This window comes from Oncorhynchus gorbuscha, linkage group LG14, assembly GCF_021184085.1.
Source record: "Oncorhynchus gorbuscha isolate QuinsamMale2020 ecotype Even-year linkage group LG14, OgorEven_v1.0, whole genome shotgun sequence".
Taxonomy (NCBI): domain Eukaryota; kingdom Metazoa; phylum Chordata; class Actinopteri; order Salmoniformes; family Salmonidae; genus Oncorhynchus; species Oncorhynchus gorbuscha.
Window position 1 is genome coordinate 1,718,639 of NC_060186.1, and position 22,086 is coordinate 1,740,724.

The 22,086-nt window shown below is 37.1% G+C and overlaps 1 protein-coding gene across 1 annotated transcript in view; it reads right to left on the minus strand.

Annotated features, from left to right (window-relative positions):
- The window catches only part of LOC123995843, a 105,416-nt gene that overhangs the window by 9,738 nt on the left and 73,592 nt on the right, over positions 1–22,086 (minus strand). Inside the window, exons 13-14 of the mRNA XM_046299525.1 lie at positions 4,644–4,825; positions 4,396–4,509 (exon numbers count right to left, since the gene is read on the minus strand). Coding sequence (XP_046155481.1) covers positions 4,396–4,509; positions 4,644–4,825 — 296 coding nt within the window. The remainder of the gene's footprint in view (positions 1–4,395; positions 4,510–4,643; positions 4,826–22,086) is intronic.

The window sequence follows — 22,086 nt, forward strand, 5'->3', positions numbered from 1 at the left end:
AGCTATATACAGGGAGTACCAGATCAATGTGGAGCTATATACAGGGAGTAACAGTACCAGATCAATGTGGAGCTATATACAGGGAGTAACAGTACCAGATCAATGTGGAGCTATATACAGGGAGAACCAGATCAATGTGGAGCTATATACAGGGAGTACCAGTACCAGATCAATGTGGAGCTATATACAGGGAGTACCAGTACCAGATCAATGTGGAGCTATATACAGGGAGTACCAGATCAATGTGGAGCTAATATACAGGGAGTAACAGTACCAGATCAATGTGGAGCTATATACAGGGAGTACCAGATCAATGTGGAGCTATATACAGGAAGTACCAGATCAATGTGGAGCTATATACAGGGAGTAACAGTACCAGATCAATGTGGAGCTATATACAGGGAGTAACAGTACCAGATCAATGTGGAGCTATATACAGGGAGTAACAGTACCAGATCAATGTGGAGCTATATACAGGGAGTAACAGTACCAGATCAATGTGGAGCTATATACAGGGAGTACCAGTACCAGATCAATGTGGAGCTATATACAGGGAGTGACAGTACAACATCAATGTGGAGCTAATATACAGGGAGTACCAGATCAATGTGGAGCTAATATACAGGGAGTACCAGATCAATGTGGAGCTAAAATACAGGAAGTACCAGATCAATGTGGAGCTATATACAGGGAGTAACAGTACCAGATCAATGTGGAGCTATATACAGGGAGTACCAGATCAATGTGGAGCTAATATACAGGGAGTGACAGTACCAGATCAATGTGGAGCTAATATACAGGGAGTACCAGATCAATGTGGAGCTAATATACAGGGAGTACCAGATCAATGTGGAGCTATATACAGGGAGTAACATTACCAGATCAATGTGGAGCTAATATACAGGGAGTACCAGATCAATGTGGAGCTATATACAGGGAGTACCAGATCAATGTGGAGCTATATACAGGGAGTAAAAGTAACAGATCAATGTGGAGCTATATACAGGGAGTAACAGTACCAGATCAATGTGGAGCTATATACAGGGAGTACCAGATCAATGTGGAGCTAATATACAGGGAGTGACAGTACCAGATCAATGTGGAGCTAATATACAGGGAGTACCAGATCAATGTGGAGCTATATACAGGGAGTACCAGATCAATGTGGAGCTAATATACAGGGAGTACCAGATCAATGTGGAGCTATATACAGGGAGTAACATTACCAGATCAATGTGGAGCTAATATACAGGGAGTACCAGATCAATGTGGAGCTATATACAGGGAGTAACAGTACCAGATCAATGTGGAGCTAATATACAGGGAGTACCAGATCAATGTGGAGCTATATACAGGGAGTAACATTACCAGATCAATGTGGAGCTAATATACAGGGAGTACCAGATCAATGTGGAGCTATATACAGGGAGTAACATTACCAGATCAATGTGGAGCTATATACAGGGAGTAACAGTACCAGATCAATGTGGAGCTATATACAGGGAGTACCAGTACCAGATCAATGTGGAGCTATATACAGGGAGTGACAGTACCAGATCAATGTGGAGCTAATATACAGGGAGTGACAGTACCAGATCAATGTGGAGCTATATACAGGGAGTACCAGATCAATGTGGAGCTAATATACAGGGAGTACCAGATCAATGTGGAGTTAATATACAGGGAGTACCAGATCAATGTGGAGCTATATACAGGGAGTGACAGTACCAGATCAATGTGGAGCTATATACAGGGAGTACCAGATCAATGTGGAGCTAATATACAGGGAGTACCAGATCAATGTGGAGCTAATATACAGGGAGTACCAGATCAATGTGGAGCTAATATACAGGGAGTACCAGATCAATGTGGAGCTATATACAGGGAGTGACATTACCAGAGCAATGTTCAGAGGTACCAGGCATTTGAGGTTGATACAGTATGTTCATGAAGGCAGGGTAAAGTGACTAGGCATAAGGATAGATAATAATAATGTATTTGAGGTTGATACAGTATGTTCATTAAGGCAGGGTAAAGTGACTAGGCATAAGGATAGATCATGTATTTGAGGTTGATACACTATGTTCATGAAGGCAGGGTAAAGTGACTAGGCATAAGGATAGATAATGTATTTGAGGTTGATACAGTATGTTCATTAAGGCAGGGTAAAGTGACTAGGCATAAGGATAGATAATAATAATGTATTTGAGGTTGATACAGTATGTTCATTAAGGCAGGGTAAAGTGACTAGGCATAAGGATAGATCATGTATTTGAGGTTGATACAGTATGTTCATTAAGGCAGGTAAAGTGACTAGGCATAAGGATAGATCATGTATTTGAGGTTGATACAGTATGTTCATTAAGGCAGGGTAAAGTGACTAGGCATAAGGATAGTGTAACTGCGTTCATCTGTTGAATGAAGAGAGTCAGACCGAAATGCAGCGTGTAGGTTACTCATGACTTTAATGAAAGTATCGCGGTACATGAAATAACTGAACTAAATACAAAAACAACAAACGGAACGTGAAACCTATTACAGCCTATCTGGTGAAACTACACAGAGAAGGAACAAACACCCACAAAATACAAAGCGAACTCAGGCTACCTAAATACAGTTCCCAATCCGAGACAACGAGAATCACCTGATTCCAATTGTGAACCGCCTCAGGCAGCCAAGCCTATACAACACCCCTAATCATACACAATCCCAATGCTAATAAAACCCCAATACGAATCACAACATATAAACCCATGTCACACCCTGGCCTACCCAAACATATAACAAAAAACACAAAATACAATGACCAAGGCGTGACAGAACCCTCCCCCCTAAGGTGCGGACTCCCGGACGCACCTCAAGAGCATAGGGAGGGTCCGGGTGGGTGTCTGTCCATGGTGGCGGTTCTGGCTCGGGACGTGGACCCCACTCCATAAATGTCCTATTTCCTCCCCTTCGCGTCCTGGGATAATCCACCTTCTCCGCCGACCATGGCCTAATAGTCCTCACCCAGATCCCCACATAACTGAGGAGCAGCTCGTGACAGAGGGGCATCTCGGGACAGAGGGGCATCTCAGGACAGAGGGGCATCTCAGGACAGAGGGGCATCTCAGGACTGAGGGGAAGCCCAGTACTGAGGGGAAGCCCAGTACTGAGAGGAAGCCCAGTACTGAGATGAAGCTCAGGCAGGTAGTAGGCTCCGGTAAATCCTGGCTGGCTGGCAGATCTGGAAGAGACTGGTTGTCGGGCAGATCTGGAAGAGACTGGTTGTCTGGCAGATCTGGAAGAGACTGGTTGTCTGGCCGATCTAGAAGATCATGGCTGACTGGCACTTCTGGCGGATCCTGGCAGACTGGCGGCGCTGGGCAGACTGGCGGCGCTGGGCAGACTGGCGGCGCTGGGAAGACTGGCGGCGCTGGGAAGACTGGCGGCGCTGGGAAGACTGGCGGCGCTGGGCAGACTGGCGGCGCTGGGCAGACTGGCGGCGCTGGGCAGACTGGGAGCACTGGCGGCGCTGGGCAGACGGGAGACTCCGGCAGCGCAGGAGAGGAGAAAGGATCTGGTTGCGCTAAACAGGTCGGGAGACTCCGGCAGCGCAGGAGAGGAGAAAAGCGCTGGTTGCGCTGAACAGGCGAGGCGCACTGGAGGCCTGGTGCGTGGTGCTGGAACTGGTGGTACTGGATCGAGGACACGCACAGGAAGCCTGGTGCGGGGAGCTGCTACCGGAGGACTGGTGTGTAGAGGTGGCTCTGGATAGACCGGACCGTGCAGGCGCACTGGAGCTCTTGAGCACTGAGCCTGCCCAAGCTTACCTGGCTCGATGCCCACTCTAGCCCGGCCAATAGGAAGGGCTGGTATGTGCCGCACCTGGCTCTGCACCCGCACTGGAAACACTGTGCACTCCATAGCATAACACGGTGTACAACCCTGGCGTTGCAAGCGCCACGCTCTACCAACTGAGCCCCACGGTGAAAATACATATGATTTATCTGAAACCCGCCAGGGTTGTGGGTTCGATTCCCCCGGGGAAATAGTATGAAAAGAAGTCTGAAAATGATATGTACTTACTAAGTCACTCTGAGCTAAAGGGAATATTATTGTAATACTGAAATACTATGAAGTGAACCAACTAAAGGAAGTCAGAAAAGAAAGAAGAGATTTCTGTTTTGGGGGCGTGTCTAAATACACCAAAACTTGAGTAACCTGGGTAACCTGGGTAACCGAAATTGAACTTGAATTTAACCAAAACAAAAAAAGATTAAATAAGGGTCATTGAACACGTTTATGGAAGGTTTACTGAAATGATAAATCACCTATTATATTCTAGTTGTTTTTCCTATTCAATTGTATATTAAATGATACATTTTAAAGGTGATTGTTAGAAGAGCTTCTTACCAGGTGTGGTGGAGTTTGGTTCTGGGCCTCTTTCAGAGACTCCTGGTAGCGTTGATGTGTTCTCTGGAGAAACAGCATGATGTCTGGAGGACCCTGGACTGTTCTGATCAGCAGCTGGCCCACACACACATTTACACTGTTATACAGAGCAACTTATCTTAAGATAGCTAGGGACGACAACCACGTATCACAGTCATAGTAAGTAAATCTTTATGGTATTGGTTTTATTTAATGTATTTTCTTTTCACCCGCAGCATGGGGATGACTCTGTCCAGGTATAGCACCTCCTGGTGGCAGAAGTCAGCATAGCAGCGGGCAGGCAGACGTCTGGAATACATCCCTCTGAGGAAGGCTGAGTAGAGGATCTCATCTGCTACTCTCTCACTGGTCTCCCACAGGACATCATAAATACTCACCTCGTCAACCAGCTCTGGGGGAGGGAGGGAGGGAAATATTTTTTTGTGGTGTTCACAAGTATGTTGGCCATTTTAGCAACGCTTTGTCAAAAACTCAAAACAGTTCATCAAAATGACATTTGTTTTAAAACTCTGAGCACATTTTTTTTATTGACAGTCTAGTATCTAGAAAAGTCTACTATCTACTATCTAGAACATACTACTATCTACTATCTAGAACAGTCTACTATCTACTCTCTAGAACAGTCTACTATCTAGAACAGTCTACTATCTACTGTCTAGAGCAGTCTACTATCTATACATTTACATTTACATTTAAGTCATTTAGCAGACGCTCTTATCCATCTATTATCTAGAACAGTCTACTATCCACTATCTAGAAGAGTCTACTATCTAAAACAGTCTGCTATCTAATATCTAGAGCAGTCTACTATCTATTATCTAGCACAGTCTACTATCTACTATCTGGAACAGTCTACTATCTAGAACAGTCTACTATCTACTATCTAGAGCAGTCTACTATCTATTATCTAGAACAGTCTACTATCTGCTATCTAGAACAGTCTGCTATATGCGATCTAGAACAGTCTACTATCCACTATCTAGAACAGTCTACTATCTACTATCTAGAACAGTCTACTATCTACTATCTGAAACAGTCTACTATCTGCTATCTAGAACAGTCTAATATCTAGAACAGTCTACTATCTACTATCTATAATCTAGAGCAGTCTACTATCTATTATCTAGAACAGTCTACTATCTGCGATCTAGAGCAGTCTACTATCCACTATCTAGAACAGGCTACTATCTAGAAAAGTCTACTATCTACTATCTAGAACATACTACTATCTACTATCTAGAACAGTCTACTATCTACTCTCTAGAACAGTATAGTATCTAGAAAAGTCTACTATCTATTATCTAGAACAGTCTACTATCTACTATCTGGAACAGTCTACTATCTGCTATCTAGAACAGTCTAATATCTAGAACAGTCTACTATCTACTATCTATAATCTAGAGCAGTCTACTATCTATTATCTAGAACAGTCTACTATCTGCGATCTAGAACAGTCTACTATCCACTATCTAGAACAGTCTACTATCTAGAACAGTCTACTATCTAGAACAGTCTACTATCTAGAACAGTCTACTATCCAGAACAGTCTACTCTCCACTATCTAGAACAGTCTACTATCTACTATCTAGAACAGTATAGTATCTAGAAAAATCTACTATCTATTATCTAGAACAGTCTACTATCTACTATCTGGAACAGTCTACTATCTAGAACAGTCTACTATCTAGAACAGTCTACTATCCACTATTAGAAACAGTGTACTATCTACTATATAGAACAGTCTACTATCTATTATCTAGAACAGTCTACTATCCACTATTAGAAACAGTGTACTATCTACTATATAGAACAGTCTACTATCTATTATCTAGAACAGTCTACTATCCACTATCTAGAACAGTCTACTATCTGCTATCTAGAACAATCTACTATCCACTATCTAGAACAGTCTACTATCTGTTATCTAGAACAGTCTACTATCCACTCTCTAGAACAGTCTACTATCTACTATCTAGAACAGTCTACTATCTGCTATCCAGAACAGTCTACTATCTACTATCTAGAACAGTCTACTATCTATTATCTAGAACAGTCTACTATCTACTCTCTAGAACAGTCTACTATCTAGAAGAGTCTACTATCTACCATCTGGAACAGTCTACTATCTGCTATCTAGAACAGTCTAATATCTAGAACAGTCTACTATCTACTATCTATAATCTAGAGCAGTCTACTATCTATTATCTAGAACAGTCTACTATCTGCTATCTAGAACAGTCTACTATCTACTATCTAGAACAGTCTACTATCTAGAACAGTCTACTATCTAGAACGGTCTACTATCTAGAACAGTCTACTCTCCACTATCTAGAACAGTCTACTATCTACTATCTAGAACAGTATAGTATCTAGAAAAGTCTACTATCTACTATCTAGAACATACTACTATCTACTATCTGGAACAGTCTACTATCTAGAACAGTCTACTATCTACTATCTATAACAGTCTACTATCTACTATCTAGAACAGTCTACTATCTACTATCGAGAACAGTCTACTATCTATTATCTAGAACAGTCTACTATCTGCTATCTAGAACAGTCTAATATCTAGAACAGTCTACTATCTACTATCTATAATCTAGAGCAGTCTACTATCTACTATCTAGAGCAGTCTACTATCTACTATCGAGAACAGTCTACTATCCATTATCTAGAACAGTCTACTATCTACTATCTGGAACAGTCTACTATCTAGAACAGTCTACTATCTAGAACAGTCTACTATCCACTATTAGAAACAGTCTACTATCTATTATCTAGAACAGTCTACTATCTATTATCTAGAACAGTCTACTATATACTATCTAGAACAGTCTACTATCTACTATCTAGAACAGTCTACTCTCTACTATCTAGAACAGTCTACTATCTATTATCTAGAACAGTGTACTATCTACTCTCTAGAACAGTCTACTATCCACTATTAGAAACAGTCTACTATCTCTTATCTAGAACAGTCTACTATCTATTATCTAGAACAGTCTACTATCTACTATCTGGAACAGTCTACTATCTGCTATCTAGAACAGTCTAATATCTAGAACAGTCTACTATCTACTATCTATAATCTAGAGCAGTCTACTATCTATTATCTGGAACAGTCTACTATCTAGAACAGTCTACTATCTAGAACAGTCTACTCTCCACTATCTAGAACAGTCTACTATCTACTATCTAGAACATACTACTATCTACTATCTGGAACAGTCTACTATCTAGAACAGTCTACTATCTACTATCTAGAACAGTCTACTATCTACTATCTAGAGCAGTATAGTATCTAGAAAAGTCTACTATCTACTATCTAGAACATACTACTATCTACTATCTGGAACAGTCTACTATCTAGAACAGTCTACTATCTACTATCTAGAACAGTCTACTATCTACTATCTAGAACAGTCTACTCTCTACTATCTAGAACAGTCTACTATCTATTATCTAGAACAGTGTACTATCTACTCTCTAGAACAGTCTACTATCTACTATCTAGAACAGTCTACTATCTACTATCTAGAACATACTACTATATATTATCTGGAACAGTCTACTATCTAGAACAGTCTACTATCTACTATCTATAATCTAGAGCAGTCTACTATCTCTTATCTAGAACAGTCTACTATTTGTTATCTAGAACAGTCTACTATCTGTGGTCTAGAACAGTCTACTATCCACTATTAGAAACAGTCTACTATCTATTATCTAGAACAGTCTACTATCTACTATCTAGAACAGTCTACTATCTACTATCTAGAACAGTCTACTATCTATTATCTAGAACAGTCTACTATCTACTATCTGGAACAGTCTACTATCTAGAACAGTCTACTATCTACTATCTAGAAGAGTCTACTATCTATTATCTAGAACAGTCTACTATCTATTATCTAGAACAGTCTACTATCTACTATCTAGAACAGTCTACTATCTACTATCTAGAACAGTCTACTATCTATTATCTAGAACAGTCTACTATCTACTATCTGGAACAGTCTACTATCTAGAACAGTCTACTATCTACTATCTAGAAGAGTCGACTATCTATTATCTAGAACAGTCTACTATCTACTATCTGGAACAGTCTACTATCTGCTATCTAGAACAGTCTACTATCTAGAACAGTCTACTATCTAGAAGAGTCGACTATCTATTATCTAGAACAGTCTACTATCTACTATCTAGAACAGTCTACTATCTGCTATCTAGAACAGTCTACTATCTGCGATCTAGAACAGTCTACTATCCACTATCTAGAACAGTCTACTATCTAGAACAGTCTACTATCTAGAACAGTCTACTATCTAGAACAGTCTACTCTCCACTATCTAGAACAGTCTACTATCTACTATCTAGAACAGTATAGTATCTAGAAAAGTCTACTATCTACTATCTAGAACATACTACTATCTACTATCTGGAACAGTCTACTATCTAGAACAGTCTACTATCTACTATCTAGAACAGTCTACTATATATTATCTAGAACAGTCTACTATCTACTATCTGGGACAGTCTACTGTCTGCGATGTAGAACAGTCTACTATCCACTATCTAGAACAGTCTACTATCTAGAACAATCTACTATCTAGAACAGTCTACTATCCACTATTAGAAACAGTCTACTATCTATTATCTAGAACAGTCTACTATCTACTATCTAGAACAGTCTACTATATACTATCTAGAACAGTCTACTATCTACTATCTAGAACAGTCTACTCTCTACTATCTGGAACAGTCTACTATCTAGAACAGTCTACTATCTAGAACAGTCTACTATCCACTATTAGAAACAGTCTACTATCTATTATCTAGAACAGTCTACTATCTATTATCTAGAACAGTCTACTATATACTATCTAGAACAGTCTACTATCTACTATCTAGAACAGTCTACTCTCTACTATCTAGAACAGTCTACTATCTATTATCTAGAACAGTGTACTATCTACTCTCTAGAACAGTCTACTATCCACTATTAGAAACAGTCTACTATCTCTTATCTAGAACAGTCTACTATCTATTATCTAGAACAGTCTACTATCTACTATCTGGAACAGTCTACTATCTGCTATCTAGAACAGTCTAATATCTAGAACAGTCTACTATCTACTATCTATAATCTAGAGCAGTCTACTATCTATTATCTGGAACAGTCTACTATCTAGAACAGTCTACTATCTAGAACAGTCTACTCTCCACTATCTAGAACAGTCTACTATCTACTATCTAGAACAGTATAGTATCTAGAAAAGTCTACTATCTACTATCTAGAACATACTACTATCTACTATCTGGAACAGTCTACTATCTAGAACAGTCTACTATCTACTATCTAGAACAGTCTACTATCTACTATCTAGAGCAGTATAGTATCTAGAAAAGTCTACTATCTACTATCTAGAACATACTACTATCTACTATCTGGAACAGTCTACTATCTAGAACAGTCTACTATCTACTATCTAGAACAGTCTACTATCTACTATCTAGAACAGTCTACTCTCTACTATCTAGAACAGTCTACTATCTATTATCTAGAACAGTGTACTATCTACTCTCTAGAACAGTCTACTATCTACTCTCTAGAACAGTCTACTATCTACTATCTAGAACATACTACTATATATTATCTGGAACAGTCTACTATCTAGAACAGTCTACTATCTACTATCTATAATCTAGAGCAGTCTACTATCTATTATCTAGAACAGTCTACTATTTGTTATCTAGAACAGTCTACTATCTGTGGTCTAGAACAGTCTACTATCCACTATTAGAAACAGTCTACTATCTATTATCTAGAACAGTCTACTATCTACTATCTAGAACAGTCTACTATCTACTATCTAGAACAGTCTACTATCTATTATCTAGAACAGTCTACTATCTACTATCTGGAACAGTCTACTATCTAGAACAGTCTACTATCTACTATCTAGAAGAGTCGACTATCTATTATCTAGAACAGTCTACTATCTACTATCTAGAACAGTCTACTATCTAGAACAGTCTACTATCTATTATCTAGAACAGTCTACTATCTACTATCTGGAACAGTCTACTATCTAGAACAGTCTACTATCTACTATCTAGAAGAGTCGACTATCTATTATCTAGAACAGTCTACTATCTACTATCTGGAACAGTCTACTATCTGCTATCTAGAACAGTCTACTATCTAGAACAGTCTACTATCTAGAAGAGTCGACTATCTATTATCTAGAACAGTCTACTATCTACTATCTAGAACAGTCTACTATCTGCTATCTAGAACAGTCTACTATCTGCGATCTAGAACAGTCTACTATCCACTATCTAGAACAGTCTACTATCTAGAACAGTCTACTATCTAGAACAGTCTACTATCTAGAACAGTCTACTCTCCACTATCTAGAACAGTCTACTATCTACTATCTAGAACAGTATAGTATCTAGAAAAGTCTACTATCTACTATCTAGAACATACTACTATCTACTATCTGGAACAGTCTACTATCTAGAACAGTCTACTATCTACTATCTAGAACAGTCTACTATATATTATCTAGAACAGTCTACTATCTACTATCTGGGACAGTCTACTGTCTGCGATGTAGAACAGTCTACTATCCACTATCTAGAACAGTCTACTATCTAGAACAATCTACTATCTAGAACAGTCTACTATCCACTATTAGAAACAGTCTACTATCTATTATCTAGAACAGTCTACTATCTACTATCTAGAACAGTCTACTATATACTATCTAGAACAGTCTACTATCTACTATCTAGAACAGTCTACTCTCTACTATCTGGAACAGTCTACTATCTAGAACAGTCTACTATCTAGAACAGTCTACTATCCACTATTAGAAACAGTCTACTATCTATTATCTAGAACAGTCTACTATCTATTATCTAGAACAGTCTACTATATACTATCTAGAACAGTCTACTATCTACTATCTAGAACAGTCTACTCTCTACTATCTAGAACAGTCTACTATCTATTATCTAGAACAGTGTACTATCTACTCTCTAGAACAGTCTACTATCCACTATTAGAAACAGTCTACTATCTCTTATCTAGAACAGTCTACTATCTATTATCTAGAACAGTCTACTATCTACTATCTGGAACAGTCTACTATCTGCTATCTAGAACAGTCTAATATCTAGAACAGTCTACTATCTATTATCTGGAACAGTCTACTATCTAGAACAGTCTACTATCTAGAACAGTCTACTCTCCACTATCTAGAACAGTCTACTATCTACTATCTAGAACAGTATAGTATCTAGAAAAGTCTACTATCTACTATCTAGAACATACTACTATCTACTATCTGGAACAGTCTACTATCTAGAACAGTCTACTATCTACTATCTAGAACAGTCTACTATCTACTATCTAGAGCAGTATAGTATCTAGAAAAGTCTACTATCTACTATCTAGAACAGTCTACTATCTACTATCTAGAACAGTCTACTATCTAGAACAGTCTACTATCTAGAACAGTCTACTATCTAGAACAGTCTACTCTCCACTATCTAGAACAGTCTACTATCTACTATCTAGAACAGTATAGTATCTAGAAAAGTCTACTATCTACTATCTAGAACATACTACTATCTACTATCTGGAACAGTCTACTATCTAGAACAGTCTACTATCTACTATCTAGAACAGTCTACTATATATTATCTAGAACAGTCTACTATCTACTATCTGGGACAGTCTACTGTCTGCGATGTAGAACAGTCTACTATCCACTATCTAGAACAGTCTACTATCTAGAACAATCTACTATCTAGAACAGTCTACTATCCACTATTAGAAACAGTCTACTATCTATTATCTAGAACAGTCTACTATCTAGGAGGAAAACTATATCTACCTATCCTATCCCTCCAGTCTACTTTTCCTCCTCTGTCTCTGCTGCTAAAGCCACTTTCTAGAACGCTAAATTCCAAGCATCTGCCTAACCTCCTAGAACAGTCTACTATCTACCTACTAGATGACTACTATTAGAACATCTATCGTATCTAGAACAGTCTACTGCTATCTACCCAGCTCTGACCTATCTAGAACAGTCTACTATTGTACTACTAGAACAGTACTATCTACTATCTAGAACAGTCTACTATCTCACTCATCCCTGATCTACTCCCTTCCGTCTTCAAGAACACCCTTCTGAAAAAACCTATCACTCGATCCCTCCGATGTCAACAATTCTAGAACAGACTAGTATCCTATCTAAAACTCTTGAGTCTAGCTCTATCTCTAGAACAGTCTTCTATCCAAATCAGTCAGGTTTCAAGACTAGTCTAACTGTCTACTCCTCTATCACGAACAGGCGCTACTGAAAGCTAACTCTCTCTCCTCTGCTCTACTAGATCTATCGGCTATTCTACTGAACAGTCTACTATCTACCCTCTCCGAACAGTATCTCCGGCTATCTCACGCTATTGCTCCTACCTGACAGGTCAGTATCTACTATCTAGTATCTGGCGAACTGTCTCTATCACCACGCGCTCTATCACTGGTGTCCCCCAGGGCTCTGTTCTTGGCTAGAACAGTCTACTCACATGGTCTCTCTACTATCTTGCTATGCAGACGACACACAATTAATCTCTCCTACTTCTGATGACCAGGTCTACTATCGCATCTCTGCATGTCTGGCTATCAGTGTGGATGACGGATCACCACCTCAAGCTGAACCTCTAGAAAGACAGTGCTCTTCTAGAACTGCCCGTTCCATGATCTACTCAGAAACAGTGTCTATCTACTAGAGCTAGAACCTTGGCGTGATCTAGAACACCCTGTCTTCTCAACAGTCTATCTATGCTATCCGCAGAACAGTAGAAGGCGCAGGTCCTAATCCAGGCACTTGTCATCTATCTGGATTACTGAACCCTACCTGTGCCATTAAACCCCTTCAACTCATCTAGAACAGTCTACTAGTCTACTTCCCATTCTACTGGCTTCTAGAACAGTCTCTATCCGCTACAAGACCATGGTGCTATCTGCCTATCTAGAACAGTCTACTATCTATCTATCTAGAACAGTCTACTATCTATTATCTAGAACAGTCTAGCCCAGTCAAAACTGTTCTACTAATCTGGAACAAACTCTACTATCTAGACAGCAGTCTCACTATCTAGACACCTGAAACCCCACCTCTTTAAGGAATACCTAGGATAGTCTATATAGTAAGTAATCTACCCCACAGTCTACTATTTTAGATGCACTATTGTTAAGTGACTGTCCCACTGGATGTCATAGAACAGTCTACTATCTGGATAAGAACAGTCTACTAAATGACTTAAATGTAAATGTAAATGTAAATCTAGAACAGTCTACTATCTACTATCTAGAACAGTCTACTATATCTAGAACAGTCTACTATCTAGAACAGTCTACTATCTACTATCTAGAACAGTCTACTATATACTATCTAGAACAGTCTACTATCTACTATCTAGAACAGTCTACTACTATCTGGAACAGTCTACTATCTAGAACAGTCTACTATCTAGAACAGTCTACTATCCACTAGAAACAGTCTACTATCTATTATCTAGAACAGTCTACTATCTATTATCTAGAACAGTCTACTATATACTATCTAGAACAGTCTACTATCTACTATCTAGAACAGTCTACTCTCTACTATCTAGAACAGTCTACTATCTATTATCTAGAACAGTGTACTATCTACTCTCTAGAACAGTCTACTATCCACTATTAGAAACAGTCTACTATCTCTTATCTAGAACAGTCTACTATCTATTATCTAGAACAGTCTACTATCTACTATCTGGAACAGTCTACTATCTGCTATCTAGAACAGTCTAATATCTAGAACAGTCTACTATCTACTATCTATAATCTAGAGCAGTCTACTATCTATTATCTGAACAGTCTACTATCTAGAACAGTCTACTATCTAGAACAGTCTACTCTCCACTATCTAGAACAGTCTACTATCTACTATCTAGAACAGTATAGTATCTAGAAAAGTCTACTATCTACTATCTAGAACATACTACTATCTACTATCTGGAACAGTCTACTATCTAGAACAGTCTACTATCTACTATCTAGAACAGTCTACTATCTACTATCTAGAACAGTATAGTATCTAGAAAAGTCTACTATCTACTATCTAGAACATACTACTATCTACTATCTGGAACAGTCTACTATCTAGAACAGTCTACTATCTACTATCTAGAACAGTCTACTATCTACTATCTAGAACAGTCTACTCTCTACTATCTAGAACAGTCTACTATCTATTATCTAGAACAGTGTACTATCTAGAACAGTCTACTATCTACTATCTATAATCTAGAGCAGTCTACTATCTACTATCTGGAACAGTCTACTATCTAGAACAGTCTACTATCTACTATCTAGAACAGTCTACTCTCTACTATCTAGAACAGTCTACTATCTATTATCTAGAACAGTGTACTATCTACTCTCTAGAACAGTCTACTATCTACTATCTAGAACAGTCTACTATCTACTATCTAGAACAGTCTACTATCTATTATCTGAACAGTCTACTATCTAGAACAGTCTACTATCTACTATCTATAATCTAGAGCAGTCTACTATCTATTATCTAGAACAGTCTACTATCTACTATCTGGAACAGTCTACTATCTAGAACAGTCTACTATCTACTCTACTATCTAGAACAGTCTACTATCTATTATCTAGAACAGTCTACTATCTACTATCTAGAACAGTCTACTATCTATCTAGAACAGTCTACTATCTAGAACAGTCTACTATCTAGAAGAGTCTATCTATTATCTAGAACAGTCTACTATCTACTATCTAGAACAGTCTACTATCTGCTATCTAGAACAGTCTACTATCTGCGATCTAGAACAGTCTACTATCCACTATCTAGAACAGTCTACTATCTAGAACAGTCTACTATCTAGAACAGTCTACTATCTAGAACAGTCTACTATCCACTATCTAGAACAGTCTACTATCTACTATCTAGAACAGTATAGTATCTAGAAAAGTCTACTATCTACTATCTAGAACATACTACTATCTACTATCTGGAACAGTCTACTATCTAGAACAGTCTACTATCTACTATCTAGAACAGTCTACTATATATTATCTAGAACAGTCTACTATCTACTATCTGGGACAGTCTACTGTCTGATGTAGAACAGTCTACTATCCACTATCTAGAACAGTCTACTATCTAGAACAATCTACTATCTAGAACAGTCTACTATCCACTATTAGAAACAGTCTACTATCTATTATCTAGAACAGTCTACTATCTATTATCTAGAACAGTCTACTATCTATTATCTAGAACAGTCTACTATCTACTATCTAGAACAGTCTACTATCTACTATCTGGAACAGTCTACTATATAGAACAGTCTACTATCTAGAACAGTCTACTATCCACTATTAGAAACAGTCTACTATCTATTATCTAGAACAGTCTACTATCTATTATCTAGAACAGTCTACTATATACTATCTAGAACAGTCTACTATCTATTATCTAGAACAGTCTACTATCTACTATCTAGAACAGTCTACTATCTACTATCTAGAACAGTGTACTATCTACTCTCTAGAACAGTCTACTATCCACTATTAGAAACAGTCTACTATCTCTTATCTAGAACAGTCTACTATCTATTATCTAGAACAGTCTACTATCTACTATCTGGAACAGTCTACTATCTGCTATCTAGAACAGTCTAATATCTAGAACAGTCTACTATCTACTATCTATAATCTAGAGCAGTCTACTATCTATTATCTAGAACAGTCTACTATCTAGAACAGTCTACTATCTAGAACAGTCTACTCTCCACTATCTAGAACAGTCTACTATCTACTATCTAGAACAGTATAGTATCTAGAAAAGTCTACTATCTACTATCTAGAACATACTACTATCTACTATCTGGAACAGTCTACTATCTAGAACAGTCTACTATCTACTATCTAGAACAGTCTACTATCTACTATCTAGAGCAGTATAGTATCTAGAAAAGTCTACTATCTACTATCTAGAACATACTACTATCTACTATCTGGAACAGTCTACTATCTAGAACAGTCTACTATCTACTATCTAGAACAGTCTACTATCTACTATCTAGAACAGTCTACTCTCTACTATCTAGAACAGTCTACTATCTATTATCTAGAACAGTGTACTATCTACTCTCTAGAACAGTCTACTATCTACTATCTAGAACAGTCTACTATCTACTATCTAGAACATACTACTATATATTATCTGGAACAGTCTACTATCTAGAACAGTCTACTATCTACTATCTATAATCTAGAGCAGTCTACTATCTATTATCTAGAACAGTCTACTATTTGTTATCTAGAACAGTCTACTATCTGTGGTCTAGAACAGTCTACTATCCACTATCTAGAACAGTCTACTATCTAGAACATTCTACTATCTAGAACAGTCTACTATCCACTATTAGAAACAGTCTACTATCTATTATCTAGAACAGTCTACTATCTACTATCTAGAACAGTCTACTATCTACTATCTAGAACAGTCTACTATCTATTATCTAGAACAGTCTACTATCTACTATCTGGAACAGTCTACTATCTAGAACAGTCTACTATCTACTATCTAGAAGAGTCGACTATCTATTATCTAGAACAGTCTACTATCTATTATCTAGAACAGTCTACTATCTACTATCTAGAACAGTCTACTATCTACTATCTAGAACAGTCTACTATCTATTATCTAGAACAGTCTACTATCTACTATCTGGAACAGTCTACTATCTAGAACAGTCTACTATCTACTATCTAGAAGAGTCGACTATCTATTATCTAGAACAGTCTACTATCTACTATCTGGAACAGTCTACTATCTGCTATCTAGAACAGTCTACTATCTAGAACAGTCTACTATCTAGAAGAGTCGACTATCTATTATCTAGAACAGTCTACTATCTACTATCTAGAACAGTCTACTATCTGCTATCTAGAACAGTCTACTATCTGCGATCTAGAACAGTCTACTATCCACTATCTAGAACAGTCTACTATCTAGAACAGTCTACTATCTAGAACAGTCTACTATCTAGAACAGTCTACTCTCCACTATCTAGAACAGTCTACTATCTACTATCTAGAACAGTATAGTATCTAGAAAAGTCTACTATCTACTATCTAGAACATACTACTATCTACTATCTGGAACAGTCTACTATCTAGAACAGTCTACTATCTACTATCTAGAACAGTCTACTATATATTATCTAGAACAGTCTACTATCTACTATCTGGGACAGTCTACTGTCTGCGATGTAGAACAGTCTACTATCCACTATCTAGAACAGTCTACTATCTAGAACAATCTACTATCTAGAACAGTCTACTATCCACTATTAGAAACAGTCTACTAACTATTATCTAGAACAGTCTACTATCTATTATCTAGAACAGTCTACTATCTACTATCTAGAACAGTCTACTATCTACTATCTAGAACAGTCTACTATCTATTATCTAGAACAGTCTACTATCTACTATCTGGAACAGTCTACTATCTAGAACAGTCTACTATCTACTATCTAGAAGAGTCGATTATCTATTATCTAGAACAGTCTACTATCTACTATCTGGAACAGTCCACTATCTGCTATCTAGAACATTCTAATATGTAGAACAGTCTACTATCTACTATCTATAATCTAGAGCAGTGTACTATCTATTATGTAGAACAGTCTACTATCTGCTATCTAGAACAGTCTACTATCCACTATCTAGAACAGTCTACTATCTACTATCTAGAACAGTATAGTATCTAGAAAAGTCTACTATCTACTATCTAGAACATACTACTATCTACTATCTGGAACAGTCTACTATCTAGAACAGTCTACTATCTACTATCTAGAACAGTATACTATATATTATCTAGAACAGTCTACTATCTACTATCTGGGACAGTCTACTGTCTGCGATGTAGAACAGTCTACTATCCACTATCTAGAACAGTCTACTATCTAGAACAATCTACTATCTAGAACAGTCTACTATCCACTATTAGAAACAGTCTACTAACTATTATCTAGAACAGTCTACTATCTATTATCTAGAACAGTCTACTATCTACTATCTAGAACAGTCTACTATCTACTATCTAGAACAGTCTACTATCTATTATCTAGAACAGTCTACTATCTACTATCTGGAACAGTCTACTATCTAGAACAGTCTACTATCTACTATCTAGAACAGTCTACTATATATTATCTAGAACAGTCTACTATCTACTATCTGGAACAGTCCACTATCTGCTATCTAGAACATTCTAATATGTAGAACAGTCTACTATCTACTATCTATAATCTAGAGCAGTGTACTATCTATTATGTAGAACAGTCTACTATCTGCTATCTAGAACAGTCTACTATCCACTATCTAGAACAGTCTACTATCTACTATCTAGAACAGTATAGTATCTAGAAAAGTCTACTATCTACTATCTAGAACATACTACTATCTACTATCTGGAACAGTCTACTATCTAGAACAGTCTACTATCTACTATCTAGAACAGTATACTATATATTATCTAGAACAGTCTACTATCTACTATCTGGGACAGTCTACTGTCTGCGATGTAGAACAGTCTACTATACACTATCTAGAACAGTCTACTATCTAGAACAATCTACTATCTAGAACAGTCTACTATCCACTATTAGAAACAGTCTACTAACTATTATCTAGAACAGTCTACTATCTATTATCTAGAACAGTCTACTATCTACTATCTAGAACAGTCTACTATCTACTATCTAGAACAGTCTACTATCTATTATCTAGAACAGTCTACTATCTACTATCTGGAACAGTCTACTATCTAGAACAGTCTACTATCTACTATCTAGAAGAGTCGATTATCTATTATCTAGAACAGTCTACTATCTACTATCTGGAACAGTCCACTATCTGCTATCTAGAACATTCTAATATCTAGAACAGTCTACTATCTACTATCTATAATCTAGAGCAGTCTACTATCTATTATGTAGAACAGTCTACTATCTGCTATCTAGAACAGTCTACTATCCACTATCTAGAACAGTCTACTATCTATAACAGTCTACTATCTAGAACAGTCTAATATCTAGAACAGTCTACTCTCCACTATTAGAAACAGTGTACTATCTACTATATAGAACAGTCTACTATCCACTATCTAGAACAGTCTACTATCTGTTATCTAGAACAGTCTACTATCTAGAACAGTCTACTATCTACTACCTAGAACATACTACTATCTACTATCTGGAACAGTCTACTATCTAGAACAGTCTACTATCTACTACTAGAACAGTCTACTATCTACTATCTAGAACAGTCTACCAACTATTATCTAGAACAGTCTACTATCTATTATCTGAACAGTCTACTATCTAGAACAGTCTACTATCTAATATCTAGAACAGTCTAATATCTAGAACAGTCTACTATCTACTATCTAGAACATTCTACTATCTACTATCTTTAACAGTCTACTATCTATTATCTAGAACAGTCTACTATCCACTCTCTAGAACAGTCTACTATTTGCTATCTAGAACAGACTACTATCTGCGATCTAGAACAGTCTACTATCCACTATCTAGAACAGTCTACTATCTGTTATCTAGAACAGTCTACTATCCACTATCTAGAACAGTCTACTATCTATTATCTAGAACAGTCTACTATCTATCTAGAACAGTCTACTATCTAGAACAGTCTACTATCTACTCTAGAACAGTCTACTATCTACTATCTAGAACAGTCTACTATCTACTATCTAGAACAATCTACTATCTATTATCTCGAACAGTCTACTATCTATTATCTAGGACAGTCTACTATCTACTATCTGGAACAGTCTACTATCTAGAACAGTCTACTATCTACTATCTAGAAGAGTCGATTATCTATTATCTAGAACAGTCTACTATCTACTATCTGGAACAGTCCACTATCTGCTATCTAGAACATTCTAATATCTAGAACAGTCTACTATCTACTATCTATAATCTAGAGCAGTCTACTATCTATTATGTAGAACAGTCTACTATCTGCTATCTAGAACAGTCTACTATCCACTATCTAGAACAGTCTACTATCTATAACAGTCTACTATCTAGAACAGTCTAATATCTAGAACAGTCTACTCTCCACTATTAGAAACAGTGTACTATCTATTATCTAGAACAGTCTACTATCTACTATCTAGAACAGTCTACTATCTGTTATCTAGAACAGTCTACTATCTAGAACAGTCTACTATCTAGAAGAGTCGACTATCTATTATCTAGAACAGTCTACTATCTACTATCTAGAACAGTCTACTATCTGCTATCTAGAACAGTCTACTATCTGCGATCTAGAACAGTCTACTATCCACTATCTAGAACAGTCTACTATCTAGAACAGTCTACTATCTAGAACAGTCTACTATCTAGAACAGTCTACTCTCCACTATCTAGAACAGTCTACTATCTACTATCTGGAACAGTATAGTATCTAGAAAAGTCGACTATCTACTATCTAGAACATACTACTATCTACTATCTGGAACAGTCTACTATCTAGAACAGTCTACTATCTACTATCTAGAACAGTCTACTATATATTATCTAGAACAGTCTACTATCTACTATCTGGGACAGTCTACTGTCTGCGATGTAGAACAGTCTACTATCCACTATCTAGAACAGTCTACTATCTAGAACAATCTACTATCTAGAACAGTCTACTATCCACTATTAGAAACAGTCTACTAACTATTATCTAGAACAGTCTACTATCTATTATCTAGAACAGTCTACTATCTACTATCTAGAACAGTCTACTATCTACTATCTAGAACAGTCTACTATCTATTATCTAGAACAGTCTACTATCTACTATCTGGAACAGTCTACTATCTAGAACAGTCTACTATCTACTATCTAGAAGAGTCGATTATCTATTATCTAGAACAGTCTACTATCTACTATCTGGAACAGTCCACTATCTGCTATCTAGAACATTCTAATATGTAGAACAGTCTACTATCTACTATCTATAATCTAGAGCAGTGTACTATCTATTATGTAGAACAGTCTACTATCTGCTATCTAGAACAGTCTACTATCCACTATCTAGAACAGTCTACTATCTACTATCTAGAACAGTATAGTATCTAGAAAAGTCTACTATCTACTATCTAGAACATACTACTATCTACTATCTGGAACAGTCTACTATCTAGAACAGTCTACTATCTACTATCTAGAACAGTATACTATATATTATCTAGAACAGTCTACTATCTACTATCTGGGACAGTCTACTGTCTGCGATGTAGAACAGTCTACTATCCACTATCTAGAACAGTCTACTATCTAGAACAATCTACTATCTAGAACAGTCTACTATCCACTATTAGAAACAGTCTACTAACTATTATCTAGAACAGTCTACTATCTATTATCTAGAACAGTCTACTATCTACTATCTAGAACAGTCTACTATCTACTATCTAGAACAGTCTACTATCTATTATCTAGAACAGTCTACTATCTACTATCTGG